This window comes from Trichosurus vulpecula, chromosome 7, assembly GCF_011100635.1.
Source record: "Trichosurus vulpecula isolate mTriVul1 chromosome 7, mTriVul1.pri, whole genome shotgun sequence".
In the NCBI taxonomy this organism is placed as follows: domain Eukaryota; kingdom Metazoa; phylum Chordata; class Mammalia; order Diprotodontia; family Phalangeridae; genus Trichosurus; species Trichosurus vulpecula.
Genome location: NC_050579.1, coordinates 155,417,947 through 155,443,143, shown reverse-complemented (window position 1 = coordinate 155,443,143; position 25,197 = coordinate 155,417,947). Strand labels below are relative to the sequence as shown.

At 39.2% G+C, this 25,197-nt stretch overlaps 1 protein-coding gene across 2 annotated transcripts; it reads left to right on the top strand.

Moving 5' to 3' along the window:
• The first annotated feature begins 1,414 nt into the window (after window positions 1–1,414).
• LOC118858718 (sodium-dependent glucose transporter 1-like) lies at window positions 1,415–24,598 on the top strand. 2 transcript variants are annotated; one of them, XM_036769325.1, is made up of 4 exons: window positions 1,415–1,822; window positions 10,168–10,336; window positions 17,507–17,623; window positions 19,952–24,598. In XM_036769325.1, the coding sequence occupies exons 2-4, from the start codon at window positions 10,315–10,317 to the stop codon at window positions 21,199–21,201; spliced, it is 1,389 nt and encodes a 462-aa protein (XP_036625220.1). In that variant the 5' UTR covers window positions 1,415–1,822; window positions 10,168–10,314; the 3' UTR covers window positions 21,202–24,598. The 2 variants fall into 2 exon arrangements, with proteins under 2 accessions (XP_036625220.1, XP_036625219.1); XM_036769324.1 differs by having other exon boundaries at window positions 1,440–1,974.
• The last annotated feature ends 599 nt before the right edge of the window (window positions 24,599–25,197 follow it).

Here is a 25,197-nt window from a genome sequence, read left to right as displayed (position 1 = left end):
ATGTTTTTTAAAACTTTGAGTTCCAAATTCTCTCCCCTCTTCCCTCCCCACCCACCCTCCCTAAGAAGGCGAGCAATTCAACATAGGCCACTTGGTTCCAATTCTAAGCTTCTCTCGGGCATGGTCTGTGTAGAGAAATTACCCAACTTGACTTTTGTCAAAGGAGAGGGAGCCTTAATATGGAGTCTGCCCGGCTCTCTCAACAAACTCCACTTGGGAAAGGTCCAATCAAGTCCTTTAAACTAAGAGTCCTTTTACCTTATATGTAGAGACCTAAGTAGGAAGCACATTCTGACTCTGGGGACAAAATGAGTCAAATTCTGATGTTCTCTAGAAAACCTTGGGTGGGAATCATTAACCAATTAAGAGGGATTTGTGAGGTGAAATCTATTCTGTAAATATCTAGAGACTTGAGTCCTTAGTTATGATTTCTGCAAATCTTAGTTGGTGCTCAGTTCTAGAAGACAAGGAGAAGGGAGGTATGTGAGGTGCCTGATGTTAAATACTATTGGACCTAGAGTTAAGAGACCTAGGTTTTAAACATGGCTTTGGTATTGTCATAATCTCTATTAGCTTCGATTTCATCATCTGTAAAATGAAGAGAATAATACTTGTAGAATTCACAGGATTGTTGTCAGGAAAAAGTTGTGTAAATCTTAAAGTGCCATACTTAAATTGCAATGCTTGGCATGCAGCAGAGAGAGTAACTGATGAGGCAGACAAATTCATCAATTTTTTTTAGTTTACCAACTTCTTGTTTTTCCAGTGTTTAGCAGTAAAACCTGGATAAAGTCGAAGGAAGAGTTACTATGTGCTCTTTCCAGGGAGCAAGACGGGAGAAAATAAAATACATTTTCCCCAAACTAGGGGGGAAAGGTGGAAATACAGCCCAGAGAACAGATGAGGTGAAGGCAAGAAACAAGGAAGTGTTTAGATGTGTTAGGAGACTAAGCCACTTTTCCTCTCACATCACCCAGCCCAGAACCTGGAATACAGTAGGTGCCCAATGATATTCATAGTGACAAATAAAGGAAAAAAAAAACAAACAAGTTTCTTGGGATTCTGGGATTCTACTTAAGACAAACCCATTCTTAGTTCCTTTTACTCGTAACCCCCTATATAGTTAAAGAAGTCAAATGAAAATCAACCCTAAGTTTATTGAAGTTTTTGGAAGAAAAAATTAAAGAAAATATGCCGTAATTCACTGAGCAAGATTGTATAAATGTTATCACAGTATCAGAGACTTAGGGCCAGAAAGGATCCTAGAGGTCTCCCGTTCCCTCATTTTACAGAGAGCTGAGGCTCAGAGTGTTGAAATGATTTGCCCCATCTCACACCTAAGCCTGGGTTTGCCTCGGGTGGAATCTTCCGAGCAGAAGACACCAGCGAGGCGGCGGCGTGGCGCATGCGCGGTGAGCCCGGCCGGGAGCTCTTGGGCCGATTAGCGGGTCTCGAGCGCGGCTCCGCGGGATGGAGCCTGCTGGCCGAGGGGCAGGCCCGCGGAACCTTGAGGGCGGGAACCGGCCAGCACGCGCCTTGTGCCACTAGCAGACCGCCGCAGGTACCGCGGTAGCCGGCGCCTCCGCGTCGGCCCGGCTGGTTCTCCCGCACAGCTGCAGAGCTGGAGGAGCTGGAGCTGGAGCCCGGCGGGGCCCCGGCCCCGGGCGGACAGCGGCTCCTCCCCGCGGGGTCCTCTGAGGCTGGGGAGCCGCTGGGGACGAGCGCCGAGGTGTACGTGGTCGGCAGCGGCGGGAGATCCAGGTCCAGGAACGCGCTGCGCTGGTTCACCTCCATAGCGGTGTACGCCGCCTTCCTGGGGCTGGTGAGAGCCGGGGACCAGGCGGGAGAAAGTGAAACGGGCATCCGTGGACCCCGGGGTATTCGGGGGGACCTTGAAATGACTGCTGCTCACGTGGTGCTTTAAAGTTGACACACCGAGGTTGTCCCATTGGGTCCTCACAGCAACCCTGGGAGGTAGGCTCACTTGTTATCCCCATTTGACAGATGGGAAAAGTGTGACTTGCTCAGGGTCCCGCATCTAGTAAGCGTGCGAGGGCAGATTTGAACTAGGGTCTTCCTGCCTGCCAGTGCTTTTTATCCACTGCACCATCTAGCCGCCCCCTGGCTTTCTTACCTCCCCTCTCCCCAGTTCGTGTTAACCTGCCGGGATATTTCCTCCTACTCCGAGTGCACTTGCAATTTCTCGTGTTTTGTACCTACCTTAAGCAAACAAAATGACGACCTGCCCTCTGGAGCTCGAGGCTCCTGCCTCCCACGTCCTACCAGCGTGCTTGTCCTGGCGTGCGCATGAGGACTGGAAATGTGTTTGCCCAAGCTGCTCACCTGACACTTAACTCCATGGGGCTCCTGCCGGGAGCTCAGCTGCCCTCACGTGGCCCCTTACCTGCCGGTCTCCCCCGACACCTAGTTGGTTGTTGGAGTTTCTGGTGAGAGCCCCCCAGCCCCGGATGCCCCCATTGGAATTAATGTATTTCCCCGGAGTGCAGCCCTAAGAATAATCGGAAATGCCTCCCCACCATCAGCCACACAAGCCTCTTCTAGGGGCCTTTATTAGGTGTGTCCCTCTGCAAAATAAGGGAGTTGGACTCTGGGGACCCTTCAGGCTGCATCAGGTTCTTGTTGTTGGGTTATTGGGTTCTTGCTTCGGGACCTGCGACTGTTAGCCAAGACCTAAGATGACTTTTAACCCAGGCAAGGTGTGTATTATCAGATTAATGATAAGGCTGCTAAGGGTTAGAGCAGTGTGTTCGAGTGGAAGGAGACCTGGGCTTCAAATACCAGCTTTGTTGTTACTGTTTAACCTCAGGCAGATTACTCCGAGGCTTCCGTTTTTCTTCCTCATCTGTAAAATGTAGGAGTTGGATTAGATGACTTAAGGCCCTTCCAGACCTAAATCTCTAATTACTGTTACTAGATCTCTTTTCAGATCCCTACGATTTTTAATGAATCGTTGAATTTCCGCTGGAAAATGCCTGTTACTTAGGGTTCTCCTGAACCTTCCTTTAGGAATAACATGTATTAAAAACTTTCTAGACATTTTTTTCCTCAAGTGACTATTTTTGTAGATATTTAATACTAATTAAGTATTGGGTTTTTTTGGGGGGATGTGCTTAGTAGTTACCCTTCCCAAAGAATTACTGAGAGCAACTTGATTGATGTCCTTGCCTTTTGAGGCAAGATTTTAAAAAGTTGCATTGTGTGTCTTTTCTAGTTAGAAAATAGTCTTTCAGTAATCCAGAATGGTATTTCTTATGTTTGATACATATTGTACAGTATAGAGATGCAATAGATGGTAATAGGGTCATTGATTAGAAAGGGACCTTAGATCCATGACTTGCCCAGGATCTCAGAAGTATGAAAGTAACAGAACCAGGATGCCAACCCAGGTCCCCTAAGTGCAAATTAAGTGTCATTTCCCTGGCATCACACTGTCTTCCAAATGATTTTGTTTCCTTTGAGGAATACAGAGGTGTTTGTACTAAAACAGATATTTGCACAGATTTATTAATGTAAATAGTATTTTATTTTTTTCAATTACATATAAAGACAATTTTCAGCATTCATTTTTTGAATAAGATTTTGAGTTCTAAATTTTTCTTTCTCCCCTTCCCCTGCCCCAAGATGGCAAGATATAGTTTCTACATGTGCAGTCACATAAAGCATATTTCCAAATAGTCATTGTGAAAGAAGAAACAGAACAGAAGGGGAAAAATTATGAAAAAAAATGACCATACTATGCTTCTATTTGCATTCAGACCCCATCAGTTCTTTCTCTGTATGTGGACAGCATTTTCTATGTCTTTTGGAATTGTCTTAGATCATTGCATTGCTGAGAAGAGCTCAGTCAGTCTTAGTTGATCATCATACAGTACTGCTGTTACTGTGTACCGTGTTCTCCTGGTTCTGCTCACTTCACTCAGTATCAGTACATGTAAGTCTTTCCTGTTTTTTTCTGAAATCTGCCTGCTCCTCATTTCTTATAGCACAATAGTACTCCATTACATTCATATACCACAACTTGTTCAGCTGTTCCCCTAATTGATGGGCATCTCCTCAATTTCCAGTTCTTTGCCACCACAAAAAGAGCTGCTATAAATATTTTTGTATATGTGGGTCCTTTTCCTTTTTTGTGATTTCTTTGGGATACAGACCTAGTAGTGGTATTACTGGATTGAAGGGTATGCAATTTGATTGCCCTTTGGACATAGTTCCAAATTGCTTTCCGGAATGCTTTAATCAGTTCACAACTCCACTAACTACATATTAGTGTCCTGATATCTTCTCCAACATTTATCATTTTTCCTTTTCTGTCATATTAGCTAACCTGATAGGTATGAGATGGTACTTCAGAGTTGTTTTAATTTGCATTTCTCTAATCAATAGTGATTTGGAGACTTTTTCACATCACTATAGACAGCTTTGATTTCTTCATACAGATGATACTTTATTAGAGGCAGTATAGTGTAGTATAGTAATTCTCAAACTTTTTGGTCACAGGATTCATTTGCATTCTTAAAAATTAACCCCCTGTAGCCTTGATATTTACTGTATAAGAAATTAATAAGTAAATAAATTGATAAATTTTAAATTTATTAATTCATTAAAAAACCAACAATAAACCCCTCACATGTTAATGTACCATTTTTTATAAAAAATTTCTGAAACAAAAAAATTAGTGAGAGTGGCTTTTTTAAAAAAAAAAACCTTTTGGAAGATCTCTTAAATGTCTGACTTAATAGAAGCTGGGCTTTCATGTCTATTTCTACATTTAATATGTTGTTATGGTTGAAGTATATGAAGAAATTGGAGCAGTGGATAGAGCACTGAGCTTGGAATCAGTCAGACTCATCTTCCCTGGGTTCATATCACTAGCCTGAGACACAGACTAGCTGTGGGACCCTGGCCAAGTCACTTAACCCTGTTTGCCTCAGTTTCCTCATCTGTAAAATGAGCTGGAGAAGAAAATGGCAAACCATTCTAGTGTCTTTTCCAAGAAAACCCCAAATGGGGCTACAAAGGGTTGGACATGACTGAAACAACTCAACAGCAACATGAAGAAAATCACAGATACAGCCAATAGTAAATATTTATTAAGCTCCTTCTACGTGCCAGACCCATGAAAAAAGAATGACAATGCTGGCTCTCAAGCAGCTTAATATCTAATTGGGAGAAGACAATACAGAAAAAAGGAAGCTAGAAAAGGAGGGTGATTGGGGTAACCTATCTGCCTTGAGGGAATGGTGGGGAGGTCAGAGAAGTCCTTCAGTCAGGTGGGAGATCAGATCTCTTTCTTAAAGAAAATATTTTATAATTTTTATTTTATAATAAAATACTAAGTTCTGAAATAACAATGGTTTTAGATAATATTTAGGAAATTTCCAGAATCTCTAAAAACTTTTATTGGAAATAAACAACAGAAGATACTTTTTCTGTTTTTGCGCAGGCACAAAGAAAACTTGATTTCAAAATGAGTTTTTGAATGATAATGAAATAATAGAAATTATCTTGAGTATAACCAAAGGTAACTAGTAAGGACACAGCAAAACTATTTGAGATCAAACGGAATTAATCTGTGAAAACACACATATTTATACATTAAATGCACTACCGTAGCATATTCTAGAAAACAAGAATATCCAAGCACAGAGTTTTGGCCTAGTGGAAGATTAAATTTTTTTTAAATATACAGAAGAAAACAGAGAAACTAAGTCTATTGCTGTTAGGCTATGTCTGCTAGGTTCTGGTGGAAGTTTAGTGATTATAGAATTTTTGTTGGGTATACAGATTCAGATTCCTATGACAGAATATCTGAAGTCCTCCTGGAATATAAGTGATAGTGAAGATAAACCTTTTGAAAAATTATCCCTAATGGTCTAACACTGATTGAGCTACTGGGAGGGCTGCACATACTTTGAAAACAGCTAGTGTAGGATACAGGGGCTTGGAAATCTCCAATAATATGTTAGCAGAATGATCATGATACAAGTCACTTAACCTTTCAGTGCCCCAGGCGACTCTTTAAGAGTAGGTTAGAATTTCTTGCTTGTAGAAGGGGATATGTCCTACATAAATGAAATCACAGGTTGCAAACAATTTTTTTTTTTACTACTTTTCTCAATGATTTAGATTTTGAAAATTTAAGATGATGTGATAATTGCATATACTTGTAAAATAATTAACATTTTAGTTTTGGTATTATTAATTATTAAACTGTTAACCTTGAACATTGTTTTAAAATTCTCTAACTGAAATGCACTAGCAAAAGAACAAGGTACATTAACTTTTTTAAGGGACTGTTTTTCAAACTTTGCAGCCCATCAAAGCTAGAAAAGCATCAGGGCATGGTATATCAGAAACAGAACTGGCAGTTCAGGAACTTGTAGATCTTGTAATCCTAGTGTAGCCACTGTTAATTTCTGCCTACCCGAGATAAATCAGTAAATTTCTATACAATTCACTTTTTTCACTTATCCAATAGAAAGGTAATAGCTACTGTTGAGGAATACTTAATGAATCTGTGTTTTTATCCTTAGGGATAGTTCCCCCAATGGTACAGATGTAATCCATTGGCATCTTATTCTATCCAGCAGGTGCTGTGGTGTGCTTAGAGCTTGGTCATATGTTGAAGACACCAAGGTCCTCCACCACATCCTGGGCCATCACCAGTTGTCTTGACTTTTGTCATGCCCCTGGACTTTGATGACTTGGGAAGGGAGAGTGAGCCTGACAACTTTGTGTGACTCTGTCTCACTTAAAACCAAGTCATGCTGAAGTCAAGACATCACTTGTGGTGTCACTGGTCCTCTTTGGAAAGGAAGGACAAACATCATCAACAACAGCCATATGTGACCCATATCCATGTGCTCTCATAAGTTCTCTAGAGGATTTCTGTCCAAAGTTCTGGGAGTATTTTTCTGGCTTTTTTGACATTTGTGAGTGCCAGTGCAGGCCATCATTTATTATCTCTGACTCTCACCACATCATGGTCTATTTCTTTTTCTGATCATATACTTCTTTGATGATACCTTCTATTCAGCTCCTTACATTTAATTTATAGTACTTAATCTGTTTCATTCTGTTTAAGCCCACCATATGTCTCTCCATTGCTCCTTGGGTGACATTCAGTTTTGATTCTTCAGATGATCCACAGTTATATAGCCTCACTGGAATAATATTGTTGTTAAAAAGATAATTGTTTGGGGGAAAAACTTGGTGCCCTTGAAAGTGGTATGCATTGATTAGAGAAATGCAAATTAAAACAAATCTGAGGTATCAATTCACACTAAACAGACTGGCTAATATGACAGAAAAGGAAAATGACATATTAGAGTAGATGTGGAAAACTTGGAACACATGAACTGTTGGTGGAATTGTGAATGGATCCAACCATTCTAAAGGGCCATTTGGAACTTGGCAAAAGGGCTATAAAACTGCATACCTTTTGTACTGGCAATATCACTATCCTAAATAGATCAAAGAAGAAAGAAAAAAGATGCACACACACATATATATATGTATATATATATATATACATATACAAAAATATTTATAGCAGCTCTTTTTGTGGTGGCAAAAAACTGAAAATTGAAAGGATGCCCATTAATTGGGGAATGGCTGAACAAGTTGTGCTATATAATTATGATAGAATACTGTCGTGTTGTAAAAAATGATGAGCAGGATAGTTTCAGAAAAACCTGGGAAGACTTACATGAACTGATACAAAGTGAAGTGAGCAGAACTAGGAGAACATTGTAGACAGTAACAGCAATATCATACGATAATCCACTTTGAATGACAGCTATTCTGATCAATATAACACTCTAAGACAATTCTGAAAGACATGATGAAAAATGCTGTCTACCTCCAGAGAAAGAACTGATGGAGTCTGAAAGAAGATTGAAACATAATTTTTTTTCACTTTATTTTTCTTGCCTTTTATTTTTTGCAACATGGCTGCTATGGAAATATATTTACCATGATTTCAATGTATAATTGATATCATAGTTCTTGTTTTCACAGTGGGTTAGGGGAAGGATGGGAGGAAGAGAATTTGGAACTCAAAATTTTAAAAAAATGTTAAAAATAAATACTAAATTAAAAAAAGAAAGTGCTCTATATAGTTGCCCAAATACAATTCAGCATACTGCATTCTGTCAATTTAACTTGAATCCAGCTCACTGTCCTTGAGGTCAGTATTCCTAGGAATAGCCTTGGCAGACCACCAGTCCTATTTGCATCCCAGCCATCACAGCCATTATCAAGGGGTGCAACCCTTACAGAAAAAGGGTCCATTATACTTGCCACCATCACTAGTTGTTGATCATTTGCCATCTATGGGGCAGGCAGACCAACCTACCTAAATCAGCAAAGCATTCTCATGGAGAGATAGGCCAAAGCAGGCACTATACGAATCAAACTGCCACACCCATCTTGACTATCATCTTTGACCCCAATGGAGACAGTCAAAGACCCATAGCACTGGGAAATGCAGTGGACCCTGTACACTGGTCTTGCTTCAAGGCCAGCCCCTATAGTCGTCATCAAGGTGAGCAACCATTAGGAGAAGGAGCCCATTATCCACACCACCTCCAACATCAGGTTCCAGGGTTCCAGTGAACTTTCACTGAAAAGCGGATGCTGTAGATGCAGGCTTTTTAGCAGCACGAGTATTAAAGATGTGGAAAAGAAAGTTTTCTCCTCCAGCGTCCTGCATACTAGCAATATTAGAAATAGGGTGTTATCAGTGGAAATAACATTAAAGGTTGATAGAGTTGTCAATTGGACTAGCCATTATGGAAAGCAATTTGGAATTATGCTACAAAAGATATTAAATTATACGTGCCCTTTGACCCTACTATACCACTACTAGGCCTGTTATACTGCAAAGAAATGAAAGCAAGAAAAAAAAGACCCATGTCTAAAAATGTACCAGATCTTTTTACAGCAGCAAAGAATTGTAAACTATAGAGTTGGCCATCTATTCAGGGAATGGCTAAACAAATTATGGCATATAAATGTAATATCAAGATAAAGCCTGGTTCTCTACAACATTTACCCATTATTCCTGGTTCTGCCTTTTGGGGCCAAGCAGAGCCAAGTTTTAATTAGTTCCTAGCCATTCAAGAATTAAGAGACAGCTATTCTGTTCTCCATAAATAATGAAAGGGATAGTTTCAGTGAAACCTGGGAAGACTTTGATGAACTGATGGACAGTGAAGTGAGCAGAGCCAGAAGAACAATACATACAGTAACAACATTATCAAGAATAGCAACTCTGAAAAACTTGAGAACTCAGACTAATGCAATGACTCCCATGATTTTAGAGGACAGAGGAGGAAGCCTGCTATACATTTTGGATACAGGAAGTGTGGAAATTTGTTGCAAAGCCTTTGTAACCTTTTTTTTTTCTGGGGGAGATGGAGTGGTGATGGTAGGTGGAGGAGGGATAGGAAAGGGGTAGGAATAAAGATAAAGAAGGAGGTATTGAGGTGTCTTTTTTAAAAATTTGGAGAATAGAAAGAAGGCCATAAAGAACCACATAAGCAAGATACCTTTGAAACTAAAGGTTGACTTACACACTTAGAAAGAAACCTTTTATAATAGAGATTTTTGGTTTTAAGTACAGTACTTTTTTTGTTCTGTGTGTGTGGAAATGTTTATTTTATTTGGTGTTTACTAAGTTCAGAATAAAAACAAATTTTGAAAAAAAATGACATTTTAAGAAGATCATTTGATTTGCTATTCCCTGCCTAAAGAGTACTGGGCCTGTCTAACTTGTAGTTGAAACCTATATATATTGCCTTCCACATAAGAATGTGAGTTCTTTAAAAGCAAGGATGATCTTAAATTTATCTTTGTATCCCTAGCACTTCACATAGTGCTTTGAACATAGTAAATGCTCAGCAGATGCTTTTTTTATTCATTCAAACACATGTTCAGATAGATCAGCTCAATGGGCATCACCCATCTTCATATCATGGTTTGGATAGTAGGAGCATTGTAGAACCTGCTAAATGAAACCTTCAAAGAGATCATCCCAACAGTTCACTTAGAAAAAGTCAAGTGGCTAAAGAAGGACCATTGTACAGACCACATAGGTGTACATGTAATTTAATGATTGTAAAGTTTCATTTTTTTAAACCCTAGGGTCTGGGTGTTGGTATATTAGGACCTACATTTCAAGACTTGGCTGCAAATGTGAACCGCAACATCAGTGATATTTCTTACATTTTTGTGGGCCGTGCATGTGGAAGTCTAAGTGGTTCTGTGATTGGTGGATTTCTCGTTGACCACATGAATCATAATTTAATTTTGGGTAAGTAGAGCACCTCAAACAGGTTATCTTGTGACTTTTCAGCAGATATGATATTTGTATTAATGCCTCTGAAGACAACTGGCCTCAGTCAACACAACCTTGGTTTAGGCCTTGCCTCTGAAACATAACAGACTGTATGTGAACCTGCCCCAGGCAGCTCTCTAAGACTGTAATTTGCAGAGGGGATGTTGAACTGTATTGGTAGAGGTAATTTTCTCATTTGGAGTTCCCTATACCAGAGAAACAAGAGATCTAATGAAAAAATACGAAAGTTAGTATCAACCTAGGAATTGATAGCTATCTATGTCTGTGTATGTATAGTGTTAAGATATTGTGTTCATATATTTAATTAAGCGGTTAGTGAGTAACTTGTGTGATTCCAACATGGGAAGAGAGTTAAGCAAGGTGAATTTCCCACATCCTCCTCCCAGGATGGGAAGTTAGTTTTCTTCTGGGATTACTACGAGGAGATGAGTCACCTGTAGGAAGTATCCAGAATCCTTAGGTCTGCCCAGAAGCCCGCTTTTACCCTGGGTACTATGTGGAATCCAGTCTTTTAATCCAGGACTGTACAGATTCTTAGCATCAGAAGGGATCTCAGAGGTCACCTAGTGCAAGTCATACCTGAACGTGATTCAGCTCTGCAGTGTCCCCAGCAAGTTCCTATCCAGCTTCCACTTGAAGATCTCCAGTGTTAACTTACAAACGCATGCTATGGCAGTCTGTTACATTTCTTGACAGTCCTGGTTGTTAGAAAGTTATTTCTTTTATCAAGATAAAGTCTCTTTCTCTACAACATTTACCCATTATTCCTAGTTCTGCCTTTCGGGACCAAGCAGAGCAAGTTTTAATTCATTTCTAGCCATTCAAGAATTAAGAGACAGCTATCTTATTTTCCATAAGTCTTCTACAGGCCAAACATCCCATCCTGGGTCAAGGTCAATATGGTGGGATTGCTTTAGACCTGAAGAAGCTCCTGGATGCCCATTCTGGCTCTGTGATGACAAGGCTGGGTCATCAGTAGTTTGTGTTTGGGGACTGAAGCATCTAGCTGTGATGAAAGATGAATGGGTGTTTGCTGACTTCTCTTCCATGATATTGCCTGTGACAATTAAGGAATTTTTCATAGTTTTTATTTCAGACCTTTCTTCCTCACCTTTGAATCTGTGGTGAAGCCTTTTAACTTGTTAGATGATGCATACCTCAGATTTTATGGGAAATTTTAGTTCTAATAAATCTATGGTAAAATCATGAGATATACTATTTATTGAATTTAACAGTTAAAATAGAAATACCTATTGTTGAGGATAAGAGACCATTTCTTTTCTTCCTAACTGAGGAAAACATTTGAAAGTCAATGTAAATCCTATTAAATTTTATTTTATCAAATTTAATTTTAAAAGTCATATTTTTCCCACAGAGATGACTGTTGTTGTAGGGTCTGGACTGGTCGAAGGCTATGGAAGTGATACCCTTAAAAGATCAGTAGACTGTCTCCTATTGTCCAACCTCTCATGGTGCTTTTATGCCCAAATTTATCCTTGGTCTTTTGGGTGACCCTGAGTAGGTCACTTAAACTTTTTGGAACTTAGTTTCCTCATTGTAAAATGTGGAGGTTGAACTAGGTAACCTTTTAAGGTATCTTACAACGCAGATCCTGTAATCTGAAATTGTCTCCGGTGGTATTATAAAGTCTAGTTCTTGTGACCTTAACAGTAACTCTTGTTAGGGGTGGAAGAATTCATTGCTTTTTCTTTAGTACATTTGATTGATTTTCTAGAAAAAAAGTAAAGGATGTAGGGTTGAATGAAAAAAGAATTGAATGGATTAAAAAGAAATCCTGAAATTTCCTCTTCTATTGTACAATATTGCTGTAAAGTTCTGGCACATGTGGTATGATTATGAAAGTATATAAAAACGTACATGTTTGGATGATTTTATATTTTATAGCCCATGAAGATTAAGAAGTGCTATTTTAATTAAAATCACCCCTTCTGCTGAATTATGGGTCAAAGTTTATGAAAGTTAATAGAATCAAATCTTGAATCAGAAGTGACCTCAGACATCATTCAGTGCAAGTATTACTCACAATGTACATTCAGTCTATGACATTCCTGATGAGTGGTCGTTTGTATCCTGCTTAAAGATTTTCACAAATGCCAAACTCTCTACATAACAATGCAGTCCATTCCAATTTTGGACATTTCCAAGTGTTAGAAAGTTCTTCCATATGCTAAACAGAAATCTTGCTCCCTAGAATATCTGTCCTTGGTCCAGTTTTGCCCTTTTGGTCCAGGAAGAATAGGTTTGACAGCTCTTCCAATATTTGGCTAATAATAATTCATATTTATAAAGGGCTTTGCATATTTCATTTGGATCCTCACATCAACCTTGTAAAGGAGGAGCTGGTATTATCCCCATTTTACAGATGGGTTGCACAGATATTAAGTGTCAGAGGTGTGATTCAGGCTCTTAATTTTCTTGACTTTTAAGTCTATTGCTCCAACCAATATGAAATCTTTTCTCTCCTCTAGGCTAAGCAACCCCAGTTCCTTCAAATGATCTTCATGCTGCAGGTTTAATTCCCCTTGTCATCCTGGTCAAGCTGTCCTGGAGTTGCCCTCCAGTTTATTAATATGTTTTAGAAAATGTGTTGCCCTAGACTGAAAATATATGAATCTGACCATGGCTCTTGGACCTGTGTTTTAGTTAATGAGCCTTGGTCTTGTGATGCCTGTTGGTATTCCTGTATTGACTCTTTGGATTCAGACAAGAATTTGCTTCTGCTGGTGGTTTTTCTTGATTTTGAAGCCTCTAGGCACATTTTATGATAACTAAATATATTTCCAAGCTCCTTGGATTAGCATTCAGGGCCTGCCTCATAACTTTAATACTCCCCTCCACCTCACCCCCACCCATCACTGTATTCTATATAATGTCTCCTGCTTTGTCTTGGTTCTCATTATGTCTCTACATTTTCCTAGGTCTGGCTCAAACTTCAACTCCATGAAGCCTTTCCTGACTAATCCTCATCTCCCTTGATCTTATGACCCTTTATTCAGTCCTCACTTAGGATATATGGATACATTTTATATTGTTCTGTTATTTTTGCATAATAGTAACAACAGCTTGCATTTATGTAGTGGGTTAAGGTTTGTAAATATCTCATTTCATCCACTTCATGTGCTGCTTTGTTATTGTCTTCTGATTGTTTCAGGTAGGTGTGTTTCTCCAGGTCTATTATAAAGTCCATAAAGGCATTAAGGAGTCTTTTACATTTGAGGAATCAATAAAGCAAATGGTGTTTAGAGGAGCAGGGAACAGAGGGTGTATCTAAGAGCTTTACATGGTCTTGTAAAAAGTATGCTGGGAATGCAGTACTTTAGAATGACCTAAAGGCCAAGTACATCAAAAAAGGATTTGCTTTTTAAAAGCTATTTTGAAAGAAAAAGCACCTTAGGGACCTTTGTTCTAGGATGGATGGGACGATAACTGATAGCAGAGAGAATGCAAGACTGGTTAATTTTTATTTTGCTTCTGTTTTCTCTGCTGAGGAGAATGACTTTTATACTGGAAATCACAGAACAAAAATCACTAAAAGGTTGTTGATACCCAAAGTAAGTCAAGAGATAATAAGAGAGTGCCTGGCTGCCCTTGATGAATTCGAGTCATTGGACCAGATGAAATACATGTTTAAGTCCTAAAACAACTGGCAGATGTGATCCCAAGCCACTGTCAGTGATACCAGAGATGGTGGAAAATAGCAGAGGTTCCACAAGCTGGGAGAAGGGCAGAGGCTTGATTAGAGAAGAGAAGAGAACAGCCAGAGTATCAGCCAGTGAGCTTAGCTGATTCCTGGGAAAATGAGAGAATGGATCACTGCAGAGATAAGGAAATGGTGATTGCACCACAGGGCCTCCTCAAGAACAGACATATCAGATTAACCTCATTCCCTTTTCTGACAGGATTACCAAACTAGTAGATGCGGTAGATATAGTTTATCTAAATTTTAGTAAAGCTTTTAATGAAATATCTCATAGTGTTATTGTAGGGAGGATGGAAGGATCTGGATCAGACAATCTGCAGTCAGATGTATTCAGGACTGAGGGCTAGACTTAAAGAATAGTTGTTAATATTTTAAAGGCAGGAGCTCTCCCAGGACAGTTCCCTAGGGATCCATGCTAGTTCCTGTGCTGTTTAACATATTCATCAGTGACTTGAATTGTTAATAAAAATGGAATGGTCTTCATATTTGCTGATGATACCAAGCTGCGAGGGGAATAACTAAGACATTGAATGACCAAATCAGAATCCCAAAGGATCTTGAATGGGCAGAGGATTGTGCTGAATCTAATAAGGTGAAATTCCTTAGGGTTAAATGTCAAGTATTATCCTTAGGTACCAAAACAGATACAAGATGGATGAGGCATGTTTGATGGCAGTTATGAAAAAGATAGGGCAACCATCAAAAAAAGCAAATGCAAGATTGAGCTTCATTGACAGACTCACGTGCATAATTGTGTTTATTTCTTGGTGCCATAGTTTAAGGACAGTGATAGGTGAAGAGTGTCCAGAACTGGGTATCCAAGGTGGCGCAGGGGCAAAGGATTAGTTGAAGGGACTGGATATCTTTAACCTGAGGAATAGATGACTTGGTTGGGTGGGGAGCTATAATAGCTCTCTTCAATATTAAAGGGCTGTCATGTGGAGGGAATTTGTTCCGTGTGGCCCAAGAGGGCAAAACCAGAAGTACTGGGTAGAAGCTGCAAAGAAGTTAACTTAGACTTCATGTCAGGAAAACCTTTCTAACAATTAGAGCTGTCCAAAATTGGAATGGGCTCCTTCCAGAGGTAGTGGGTTCTTCTTCCTTGGAGGTCTTCAAGTAGAGGTGAGGTGATACCTGTCCCAAATGTTACAATGGGGGTTCCTCTATTATAAAGATTGTACTACATAGCCACCCCAGTCCCTTCCAGGTCAAAGATCCTGGGGTTATCTTATTCTGTGAGTTAATTCACTGCTAGTCATACAAGAGGAGCTTAATAAATGTTGGCAAAAGTTGAACTTTAAGAAAAAAACCTCCCCAGCTCTTCTCCAAGCTGAATGTTTTAGTAGTTGAGGAAAATGAGCCACAAGTCACATTAATAACTGTATGACTGATATCCATATGCATTCTAATACTGTCACATGCACTTCATCATAAACACACACTGAGATGCCCTTGGATACATACAGCCACAGTTAACATATAACTGAACTGTCCATATGCATGCTAAGACAAGGGTCTTATGCGTGCAGGCACATAGCAAACAATATATTCATATTGAGATACAAGCTTCACATAATCTCAGAGTTAGGACCTCGGAGGCTCTCTAGTCCACACTGTCCTGGACCAATAATTCTGTCTACAGTTTCCCTGACAAATAGTCAAACAGCCTCCAGTGAGGAATCCCATTACATCTTAAGGATGCCCATTCTGTCTTTGGATAATGGCACTTAGATGTTCACAGTGCCTCACTTAGACAGTAATTGTGAACACACAGATGCTCACATTGAGATATTTTCAGCACACAGACACACAGACACACACACACACACACACACCCACACACCCCTATGCCTTCCTATTTACATTAGATGACAGTTGTTGACAAATGAGAGCTCATCTGGAGGAAAGCTACTAGGATAGGCAGAGGGACTGGAACCAAGGCTGTCTGAGGCCATATTAAAATAACTAAAGATGTTTATCTTGGAGACGAAAGGACTTGGAGGGTGCCTAATATAACAGTTGCCTTCTGAGAATCTGAAAGGCTCTTAATGGGGAAGTCCTTCTTTTGCTTGGTCCCTGAAAGCAAAACTAAGGGTAGCAGGTGGATTTGTGGTGCAGATTTTGGTTTAGCGTGTGTAAAAACTTGGTAGCAATTACGGCTACCTAAAAGTAATTGACTTCTGTACCAGTGAGTTCCCTGTTCCTGGAGGCTGTTGAAAGACTGAATGATTGTCTAGCTGTGTGTTGAACTAAATGAGGGGTTTTTAATTTGGTGTCCATGAATGTTTTTTGTAGTACTTTGATAGCTGTGTTTTAATATATTGTGTTTCCTTTATAATCCTACCTATTTTATGTGTTTAAAAATATTCTGAGAATGGCTCAGCAGGCTTTACTAGACTGCCATTGGAGTCTGTGGCACAAAAGAGGTTAAGAACCTTTGCAGTAGATGTGCCCTGTGAATTTTTTGGCATTGCAGGTGGTGTATTGGAAAGAACATTAGTTTTGAAGCCAGAGCACCTGGATTTGCATCCTGGGAATGCCACTTGCCTACATGTGTGATCTTCATTAGATTACTTACAACCTCTCTATACCTCAATTTTCTCATCCATAAATTGGAGACAGGATTGTACTAGATCAGTAGTATCAAACAAATAAAATGAATCCCTGCTGGCTGCATATTGACTTAGAAAGCCACAAATTAACATCATCTATGTTATTAACATCATCTATTTTTATTTCTCTTGTACAACATTTCCCAGTGAGTTTGATACCTGTAGACTAGAGGACCTCTAAGGAAGGTGTCTTCTAGCTCTAAATCCGTGATCCTGTGGGTTCACCAGACTTGTTCAGTATAAGTTTATGACAGGAAGCTTTTGTGTTCCTGTTGATAATTTTGTGGCTCAAATTTTGGGGCAACTGATAACACTCATTCCCCAATTCATAAACTTACCTGGAGCCAGGGTCCTAGATAAGGGAGAAGCTGTGAAATAGCTCTGGGATTTCATTTGGAGCCCCGGGAGGTAATAGCTAAGAGAAAGAGTTCCATTGTTCATCTTGCTGTGTTTATTAGAGCCACTGACTTGTCCTTCCTAGCATGTCAGTATTATTGTTTAATGTATGCTCAGCAGTCACCCCAGAGGCTTCAGCTCAAAGGAAAAGAATTTAATAAATGGTCTGTTGAGAATGAAATTTACTTATGTCTCTAAATGTGGAAGTTTATTTCTCTAAACCAGATTTCCTGCCTTCCCATGGCTGGCTGTGTTGAAGAACAGCTAGAGTTCTTCATCCTCAATAGGGGCCAGTTTAATTTGACCTAATTTTTAGGCATTTTAGTTGTGATTGTTTTTAGGGTAGTGATGACTCATGAGTATGTGTTTTGTATCTAATTTTTACTTTTCTTTCAGGACTATCAATGCTGGGGATATCTATTGGTCTCTACCTTGTCCCCTTTTGCAAGCAAGCAATATTATTGGTTGTTCTGATCGCAGCCTTTGGAATCTGTGCTGGAATTTTAGGCACAGGTGAGTGAATTTTCTGCCATCATTTCTGGGCGGAGGAGAGGAGGGAGGGAAGAGAAGATAGCTTCTTTTAGAAAACCATAGAACAAGCTCTGTTTTTCCTAATTCTTGACTAGGTTACTTTCCCATATGGCACTTGTTCCTGGAAAGAATGTTGTTCTTGTTTACCTAGGGGGAAAAGTGCCAAAAATCCTTGCCAGGTGTGAGGTTGTATATGGGGGCCTGCTGTTGTGACTACCCTGCTTCATAGGCAATAGGAGTTGGTGGTTAGGATCCCCCCTAGAGAGGGAAGATTTCCCATTTGACAGTTTTAACAGAAAGGGAACTTTCATTTAGGTAGTAAATCCTAATTGTTATGGTATGGAGTGATTATTGAAAACCTAAACAACATTTGGATCTAGAGCCTGAGTAAGCAGATTAGATTCACTGAATTTTTCCTAATTATTAATTAATTTGCCTATTATGGTCAAGGTGGGCATTGAATACTTGTATTGGAATGGATGCAAAGGTAATTAGAGCTAAATCCAAACCTGTTCCTTGCCCTGCCTATTACTTTTTCTGTTTTTTTCTTTTTCTCCAAGATTACTATGTTTTTCCACTAATCCTTCCCTAATTAGCTGACCTCTGATACCCACTAAATCTTTTGCCATTTAATTTTGTGTATTTGTAAATATATGTGTAATATATTTAGGAGAAGGGCAGGCTGGATTTAGGATTTCATCAGCATAAGGATTCACCATTGAGGAAGCTCCTCCTAATGCAAATTGGTAAATGTTGTGCAATTTCCAGTCTGTAAGAGTGGCCAGAGAAAGTCAAACATTTTCCCATGTGGCAGCCCTTCAAGTGGTCATTCTTGAAGTCAGAAAGACCTGAGTTGATGGCACATGCTGGCAGTGTGACCCTGGGCAGGTCGTTTAGTTTTTCACTGCCTTAGATACCTCTTTAGTATCATGTGTGTGCATATGTAAATATGCACATGTGAAATGGTTTCTCCCATCATCCACACTGTAGCCTCTTTTGTTTGTCTCTCCCCTGCTTTACTGTAGTGGCTGAGGATGTAGGAAATGATGCCTGGAGGCTTTTAGCTGAGTTTGGTGACTTGCATCTGTCGGTAGTTTGTCTGCACATCTGTAAAGAGTTAGAGACTGTCAGCCTGTTTGTATCACTTGACCATCATGTAGTTGAAGGTGTTAGAAGGTCCTGATAGGTCCCCAAATGGGCTTAGCAGGATTCTGCAGATCTTCATGTCCTGAAAAACTCGTGGTGCACCTGGTATGTGCATAAATAGCATTTCCTCAAATAGGTGTCTGGAGCTCAGTCTCAGAGAATTTTAGTAACTTTAATATTATCTGATGATTACAAACCTAAGAGCATGTTCTACTTTGAAGCACAGTTTGTTCTGTCATTTCTGTTGTTACATAGGTCCATCAGGTTCATTTCCAGCACCAGGACCTTTTCATCCTTTGCAGTTCTTGTCCCTCCATAAATCTTCCACAGAGATTTTACCCATTGTGCTGTCGGTAGGCCTTTTTTTGGACTGTGTTAGCCTTTGAATGGTTGCACTATTTGATGGGTTGTCATCAGCACAGCACTAAGTCTGCCCAGCTCTCCATCTGCTTCCCTTTGTCTCACTCCATGACCCCCCTACATCCTTTTCTGATTAAGGATGTGCTTGATGACATTTTTTATGCCACTTGTGTACCATTTGTTGGTTACATGCTTCAGAATACTTGTACACACACTCTCTCTCTCCATTGTCCTTTGGGTCCCTTGGCCTTTTTGATTCTTTAGAGAGCGTGGCATTTTGTAATTAGATAGTTTCACTGAGGAAAATATCAATGTTCACCGTGTCTATAGAATTCATTTCTAAAGCTTAAATGATACACAAGTGCTCTGTAACTATGAGAGTTCCCTGAGTTTCCCCAGTTTCCTTGGGATTTGGTTTCTTAACCTTTTGGGAGATAAGAGGGGACAGGAGGTGGGTCTTGACTTGTGAAGTCATTGGCACAGTGAACCCCAAATGAGGAAGCGCCCTCTAGCAATGCATATTAGTGATTTTTCTGCAACTTAAGAGCCTTGGAGAGCTGCCCAGGACCATGTGGCTGGTATGGATCAGAGACAGAACTTGAACCCAGCTCTTCCTGACTCCCAAACTGGCTCTCTGGCTTCTATGCTGGGCTTCCTCATGCTTAGCAAATTATAGTTTATGTTTCTAGTATACTATTTCTGACACCTGAACCTCTTCTGAAAATAAGTACTACATTATCTTTCAAGATATTAGTGGCTTGCAAAGTTTTTAACGCAAAAATATATTTCTTTTTATTATTTTAGGTGGTAATGTCCTCATCTTGCATATATGGAGAGGTGAAGCAGCTGCCCATCTGCAAGCCTTGCATTTCACTTTTGCCTTGGGGGCCGTTTTGGCTCCATTACTGGCCAAGTTGGCTTTGGGCAGTGCTGTGCCCTCTGAAAACCACACAGTAGCTGACATGTCAAACCACTCTGAGCTCACCCTGCCACCTGCTGCTGACTTAGAAGTTATATTTGGAATACCTGCTAATAAGAATTTTTTATGGACTTATATTGTGACAGGAACTTATACTTTGGTGATATTTTCCTTCTTTATTGTTCTGTTTTTCCAAAATTTTCCAAATCAAGAAAAAGCAAAAGCAGCTGCTCAGAAAACTAGAACAGCAAAATACCAGAATGCCCTTCTTGGTCTCCTTTTTCTATTCTTCTTTTTTTACATAGGAGCAGAGATCACATATGGCTCTTTTATTTTCTCTTTTGCAACACTGTATGCTGGCATGAGTGAAAGCCAAGCAGCAGGCTTGAACTCTGCCTTCTGGGGGACTTTTGCTGCTTGCAGGGGCATGGCGATCTGTTTTGCTACTTGTCTGCAGCCTGGGACCATGATTGTGTTAAATAATGCGGGCAGCTTGATTTCCTCCCTGCTTCTAGTGATTTTTAATAAGAACCACATTTGTCTTTGGGTGGCAACTGCGGTGTATGGGGCTTCAGTGGCTACTACATTTCCCAGTGGTGTTTCCTGGATTGAACAGTACATGACCATTAAAGGAAAATCTGCCTCTTTATTTGCAATTGGTGCTGCCCTGGGAGAGATGGTCCTTCCTGTGGTGGTTGGATCTCTTCAAGGAAAATATCCACATCTTCCTGGGATTCTGTATGTTTTGTTGGGGTCAGCTATCATGACGGGAATTTTGTTTCCTATCATGTACAAACTGGCCACTGCACCTCTTGATAGCAAGATTCAGGAAAGTAGAAAGAGTGAAGACCAGAAAGCACTACTCTCCACCTCTAGGTTTAATGATGAGGATGAGGGTGATTATGGAGAAAAGGATGCTGAGGAAGAATGGAACAAAGTTGATTTTGAAATGATTGAAATGAATGATACAATGAGGAATTCGGTAACAGAGACGTCTAGAAAAATTCTAAGGAAATCTCCCACAGAAATTTCTAGCCAGTTATTGTCAAATAACATACCATTCAGTTCCTCTCTTGTTATTACTGGCACCTCCCTTGTGAAGTCCCTCACTCTCTACAAGGAAAAGAATGACTAATGGAGTAAAAGATGGATTGGTTATTGATTCCCTTTAACAATCATTGACTTTAAGGAGGCAGATCAGAGTAGATCATTAACAGATTTTCAAACACATTTTAGGGTTTGGCACTTCTAGCTCTGATTACAACAAATGGAAAATTCTGGTGTGTCATGTCTGCCTAGAGTCTTTGACAACAAAGGGAGGTCAGGTATGATCAGGTGTCACTAGTAAAGTGACTCTACTGTAAAGTAGTCCCCTACATTCAGAGGATGCAAAGAAGGCGTAGATATTTAAGAAATTTCTTACCAGCAAAAGACATTAAGAGAGTGATTGAAGAGCCGAGTAAATTTCTAGAATTCAAGAAACTACTGGTAGATTTGGGAAATAACAGTTCTAGTTGATAGGAGTTTGTAAAGCCTCATGAAAGAATCTACTTTTTGCCTTGTAAAGCTCCTTTAACCTGTACAGACAATTGTATTTCTCTTCAGCTTGGAGCAAGTGATGATGATAGGTTCTGATTTCTGATTCAAAGTATATTTCTGATAATAATGAGAATATCTGGTGTAATGGAAAGAACCTTTCATTAGGAGTCAGGAGACTTTGGTTCCAGTTGTAACTTTTACCACAAATTAGCTCCATGATCTTGCCTAATTCACTTAATTTCTCTCATTTTACTTGTAAAAATGAGAGTATTTGACTGATCCCTCTAAGGTCTTTTCTAGCTCTAAAATCCTTTGTATGGTAATGAGATATTCTCTAAAGAGCAAAGTGCACTAACTTTAATTGTGCAGGTTGTTTAATGAGGGCCTTTCTGTTCTTCCCAGAAAGAAGGGAAGTTGTGAGAAAAGAAGTAGTAGAAAGAAGAGAGGTATAAATGGCAAAATCACTTTAAGACTATAATTCTGAGAATGAATTTGGTGGCCTGAAAGTTTCACATACTATAATGTTTAATACTTTCAGTCATTGTCTAAAGAGGATATCCTTAACCAATAATAAACGCAGCCATAGGGAAGTTTATCCTGTTGACAGTTATATTTAAATGAAAAAAAAACTACTGAAAAGCTAGTAACTTATTTTTCTATGCTAATTATTTTTCTCTAAGTTTCAAGGGAGAATTTGCATATCTAAATTTTTGCTGTTAAAAAACCGCTTAGAGAGTAGTATTCCTACATTGGCAGACCAATAGGGAAGGACCCTCCATTACTTACCTCTGCTACAAATTTATTTCTAAGCTTTGCAGGGCTAGAAACTCAGTTATATCTGTTCACCTAGGTTTTGGTTGATAACCACATTCATAAGAGACTGAGCTATTAACCCAGAGTGCTAGTTCATTTAAAACAAGGGATTTGCCTTTGCAATGATATATGTTCCTGTTGCCTTTCCAGGACAAGCCTCTTGCTGTTGTTGCATACCCAGGAAACTAAATGAAAGTTCGGAATATTACTCAGTGTCACTTGGGTCCTTGAAGATGAAGTAGAGCATGTTTTAAAGTTTGTTTTCGTATACATTATAGAAAACTTGATGAATTCTTCTCCACAGTGGACAATCTGGGGAATCCATTACCTTTACTTAAAGTTTGCTTCTTCGTGTAGGCTATATTTTTTCCCCAGATTTCATAACTGACCACATTTTCTGATTCTTTGTTTCTACCTTAGTCCAACATACCTTTTTCTTATCTAGTTCCTTCACTCCGAGATAGTTTACCTGTGCTAATTTCCCAGCGAATCTCTCTGATGGTTGAATTTCCATCTTTTTCCCCTGAGATCGATTTAAATTTGTCCCCTTATGTCTTCCCATTTCTGCTTTGGCTGTGCTTGTTTTTAAAGCCTGCTATCTGACAACCTCTTTCTTGCCAGTTTCTTACAATGGGTGTGTTACTTTACCATTATTTCCTTTTACTTTATTAGAATGTAAAAAATAAATTTGGTCTCATGATCTGTAAATGGAGTACTGCTCCCCTTTAATGCCATTTGTTTGTGACTGAATGGGGAAACCTGCATAAACATTGGAAGTTTGCTGGGCAAAGTAGGTGGTCCTAGAATCAGACTCTTTAATACCTGAACAAATAGTGGAAATTATATAGTCCTGGCTTTTTGTCATTTTGATTTTATTTTTTCCTAATCCTAAAACTATTTTTTCCCAGTAGAAATTGGATTTCAACAGACTACTATATTGAGACCTCAATGCACTAGACAAATTTTTCGTCCCATTTCAGCTCATTAATATCTCATGTAGATTTTCAACATATAAGGTGGAGTAGAACTTAAAACAAGTGTATTTGTCTTCTTAATCTGTAGAATTGAGCAGGTTGGAATAGATTATCTCTGAAGACCCTTCTAGCTCTAAATCTATGAGTTTGTGAACTGATAAGCATCTTTTTTAGGGGCTTGGTTTCCATGTTGCTGTGTCACCAAAAGAGATATGTTGATTCACTTGAGTTAATATGAAATGAATTTGTTTTTTATGCATGATGTGAAATATCTGACCTTACTGTAGCTGTTGTAGTTAGTAGGTGCTGCTATCTTGTGTTTTGGAATATTGATAATGATGTTCTGCAAAATAGTGGATAAAATATTGTTAAGCAAAATTAAGGAAATGGCGTCAGAAGTCTGGGGTGTCCTATGTATTTTCAGCAGTTTCTTCTAAACCCTTCTAGAGCTCATTTCCTTGATTTCATTGGGCATTATAGGTAATGAATTCCCTTTCCTGGGATTTGATTTGCCCTAAGAAAAGATGTTCTCCCCAGGCAGGGTGTTGGGTCATATGGCATTTGTACGTCATTCAGGTACAGATGAAACCCTAATGTGCAATAGATGCATTCAGAACTAAACTTGTCATAGCACTGAAACATTTCCAAGTCCTAGCCAATAGACCTTTTTTCTTCCCAAGCAAAATATATGACAGAATTGCAGCAATACAAAAGATCTGGACAGTCTTTTAGTAATTAACTGTAATAGGATTTAATCTGTACTACAAGAGCTAGTCAGAAAAATCATTGTAGTGAATTTGTGCCTTGTGTTTGTTTGGCTCAGATTATGTGTGTGTGTGTAGGGGGGGGGTTCCCTTCACACAATCTTTATGTGACAACACAGTGCCACTTTGAACAGTGCTCTTTGATGTTAATATAGTGAAACCTGTTTAGAAAGAATGCCTAATATTCTCTGCAACAGTAGCTGCCTTGACAGCTGGCCTTTCCATACAGCATTGCTAATAGGCTCAAGATGCATCTGTGGGTGAAGACATGGATTGCAGGAATTTTTCCCTACAACACATTAAATAAAAAAATTCTTTTCAGTAGATAGTGGAGGGAAGGTATGTGATTGAATGGATTTATTATATTTGAATTTGATTAATGTGTATGTGGCTTTATATCATTGTGAATATTTATTGGAATAAAATATTAACTTAGATGAAACCTTGGATTGTTCTTTATTTTCCTCATTGTTTAGGTAGTTGTGATTTCTTAGAAGGCTTCTGAAATCAGGTTTAAATAGCAGTCTATCAAAAACATCACCAGAAATTTTGGCATCATATATCTCAGATAAATCTAATAGATAGATCTAATATACATAGTAATTGACACAAATATATGTCTAAGAGTCATTCTCCAATAGCTAAGTGGTCAGAGGATATTAGCAGTTAAAAAAAAGGAACGCAAACTACCAACAACTATATGAAAAAATGTTCTAAATACCTAGTAATAAAAGAAATACAATTTTAAAAAACTAAGGTTGTTAGACCCACTAGGTTGTAAAAAATATCTATATACTTGAAAGAAGCTGTTATCTCATTGTTTGGATGTTCCCTCCCTTGGTGCAGGTGGCAGCTTATCTATGCTCTTGTCAGTCAGTGCCCTTTCATAAGTTTCCCCAACATCCTGGAGGTCTCCTTCGCTTTCTCCTGTCATCTCAAGGGCTGTTTACCTGTCATCCCTTGCCCCATGGCCTTCCCTCCTTTTCCTATTTTTGTATTTCTCTGATAGTTTACTCCTGTTCTTCAGCCTGTTCATATCCA

Coding starts and splice junctions, on each gene's coding strand:
- LOC118858718 (XM_036769325.1), top strand. CDS start 10,315: ATGAATCATAATTTAATTTTGG. Junction 10,337..17,506: donor GAATCATAATTTAATTTTGG/GTAAGTAGAGCA, acceptor CTTTTCTTTCAG/GACTATCAATGCTGGGGATA. Junction 17,624..19,951: donor TGCTGGAATTTTAGGCACAG/GTGAGTGAATTT, acceptor TTATTATTTTAG/GTGGTAATGTCCTCATCTTG.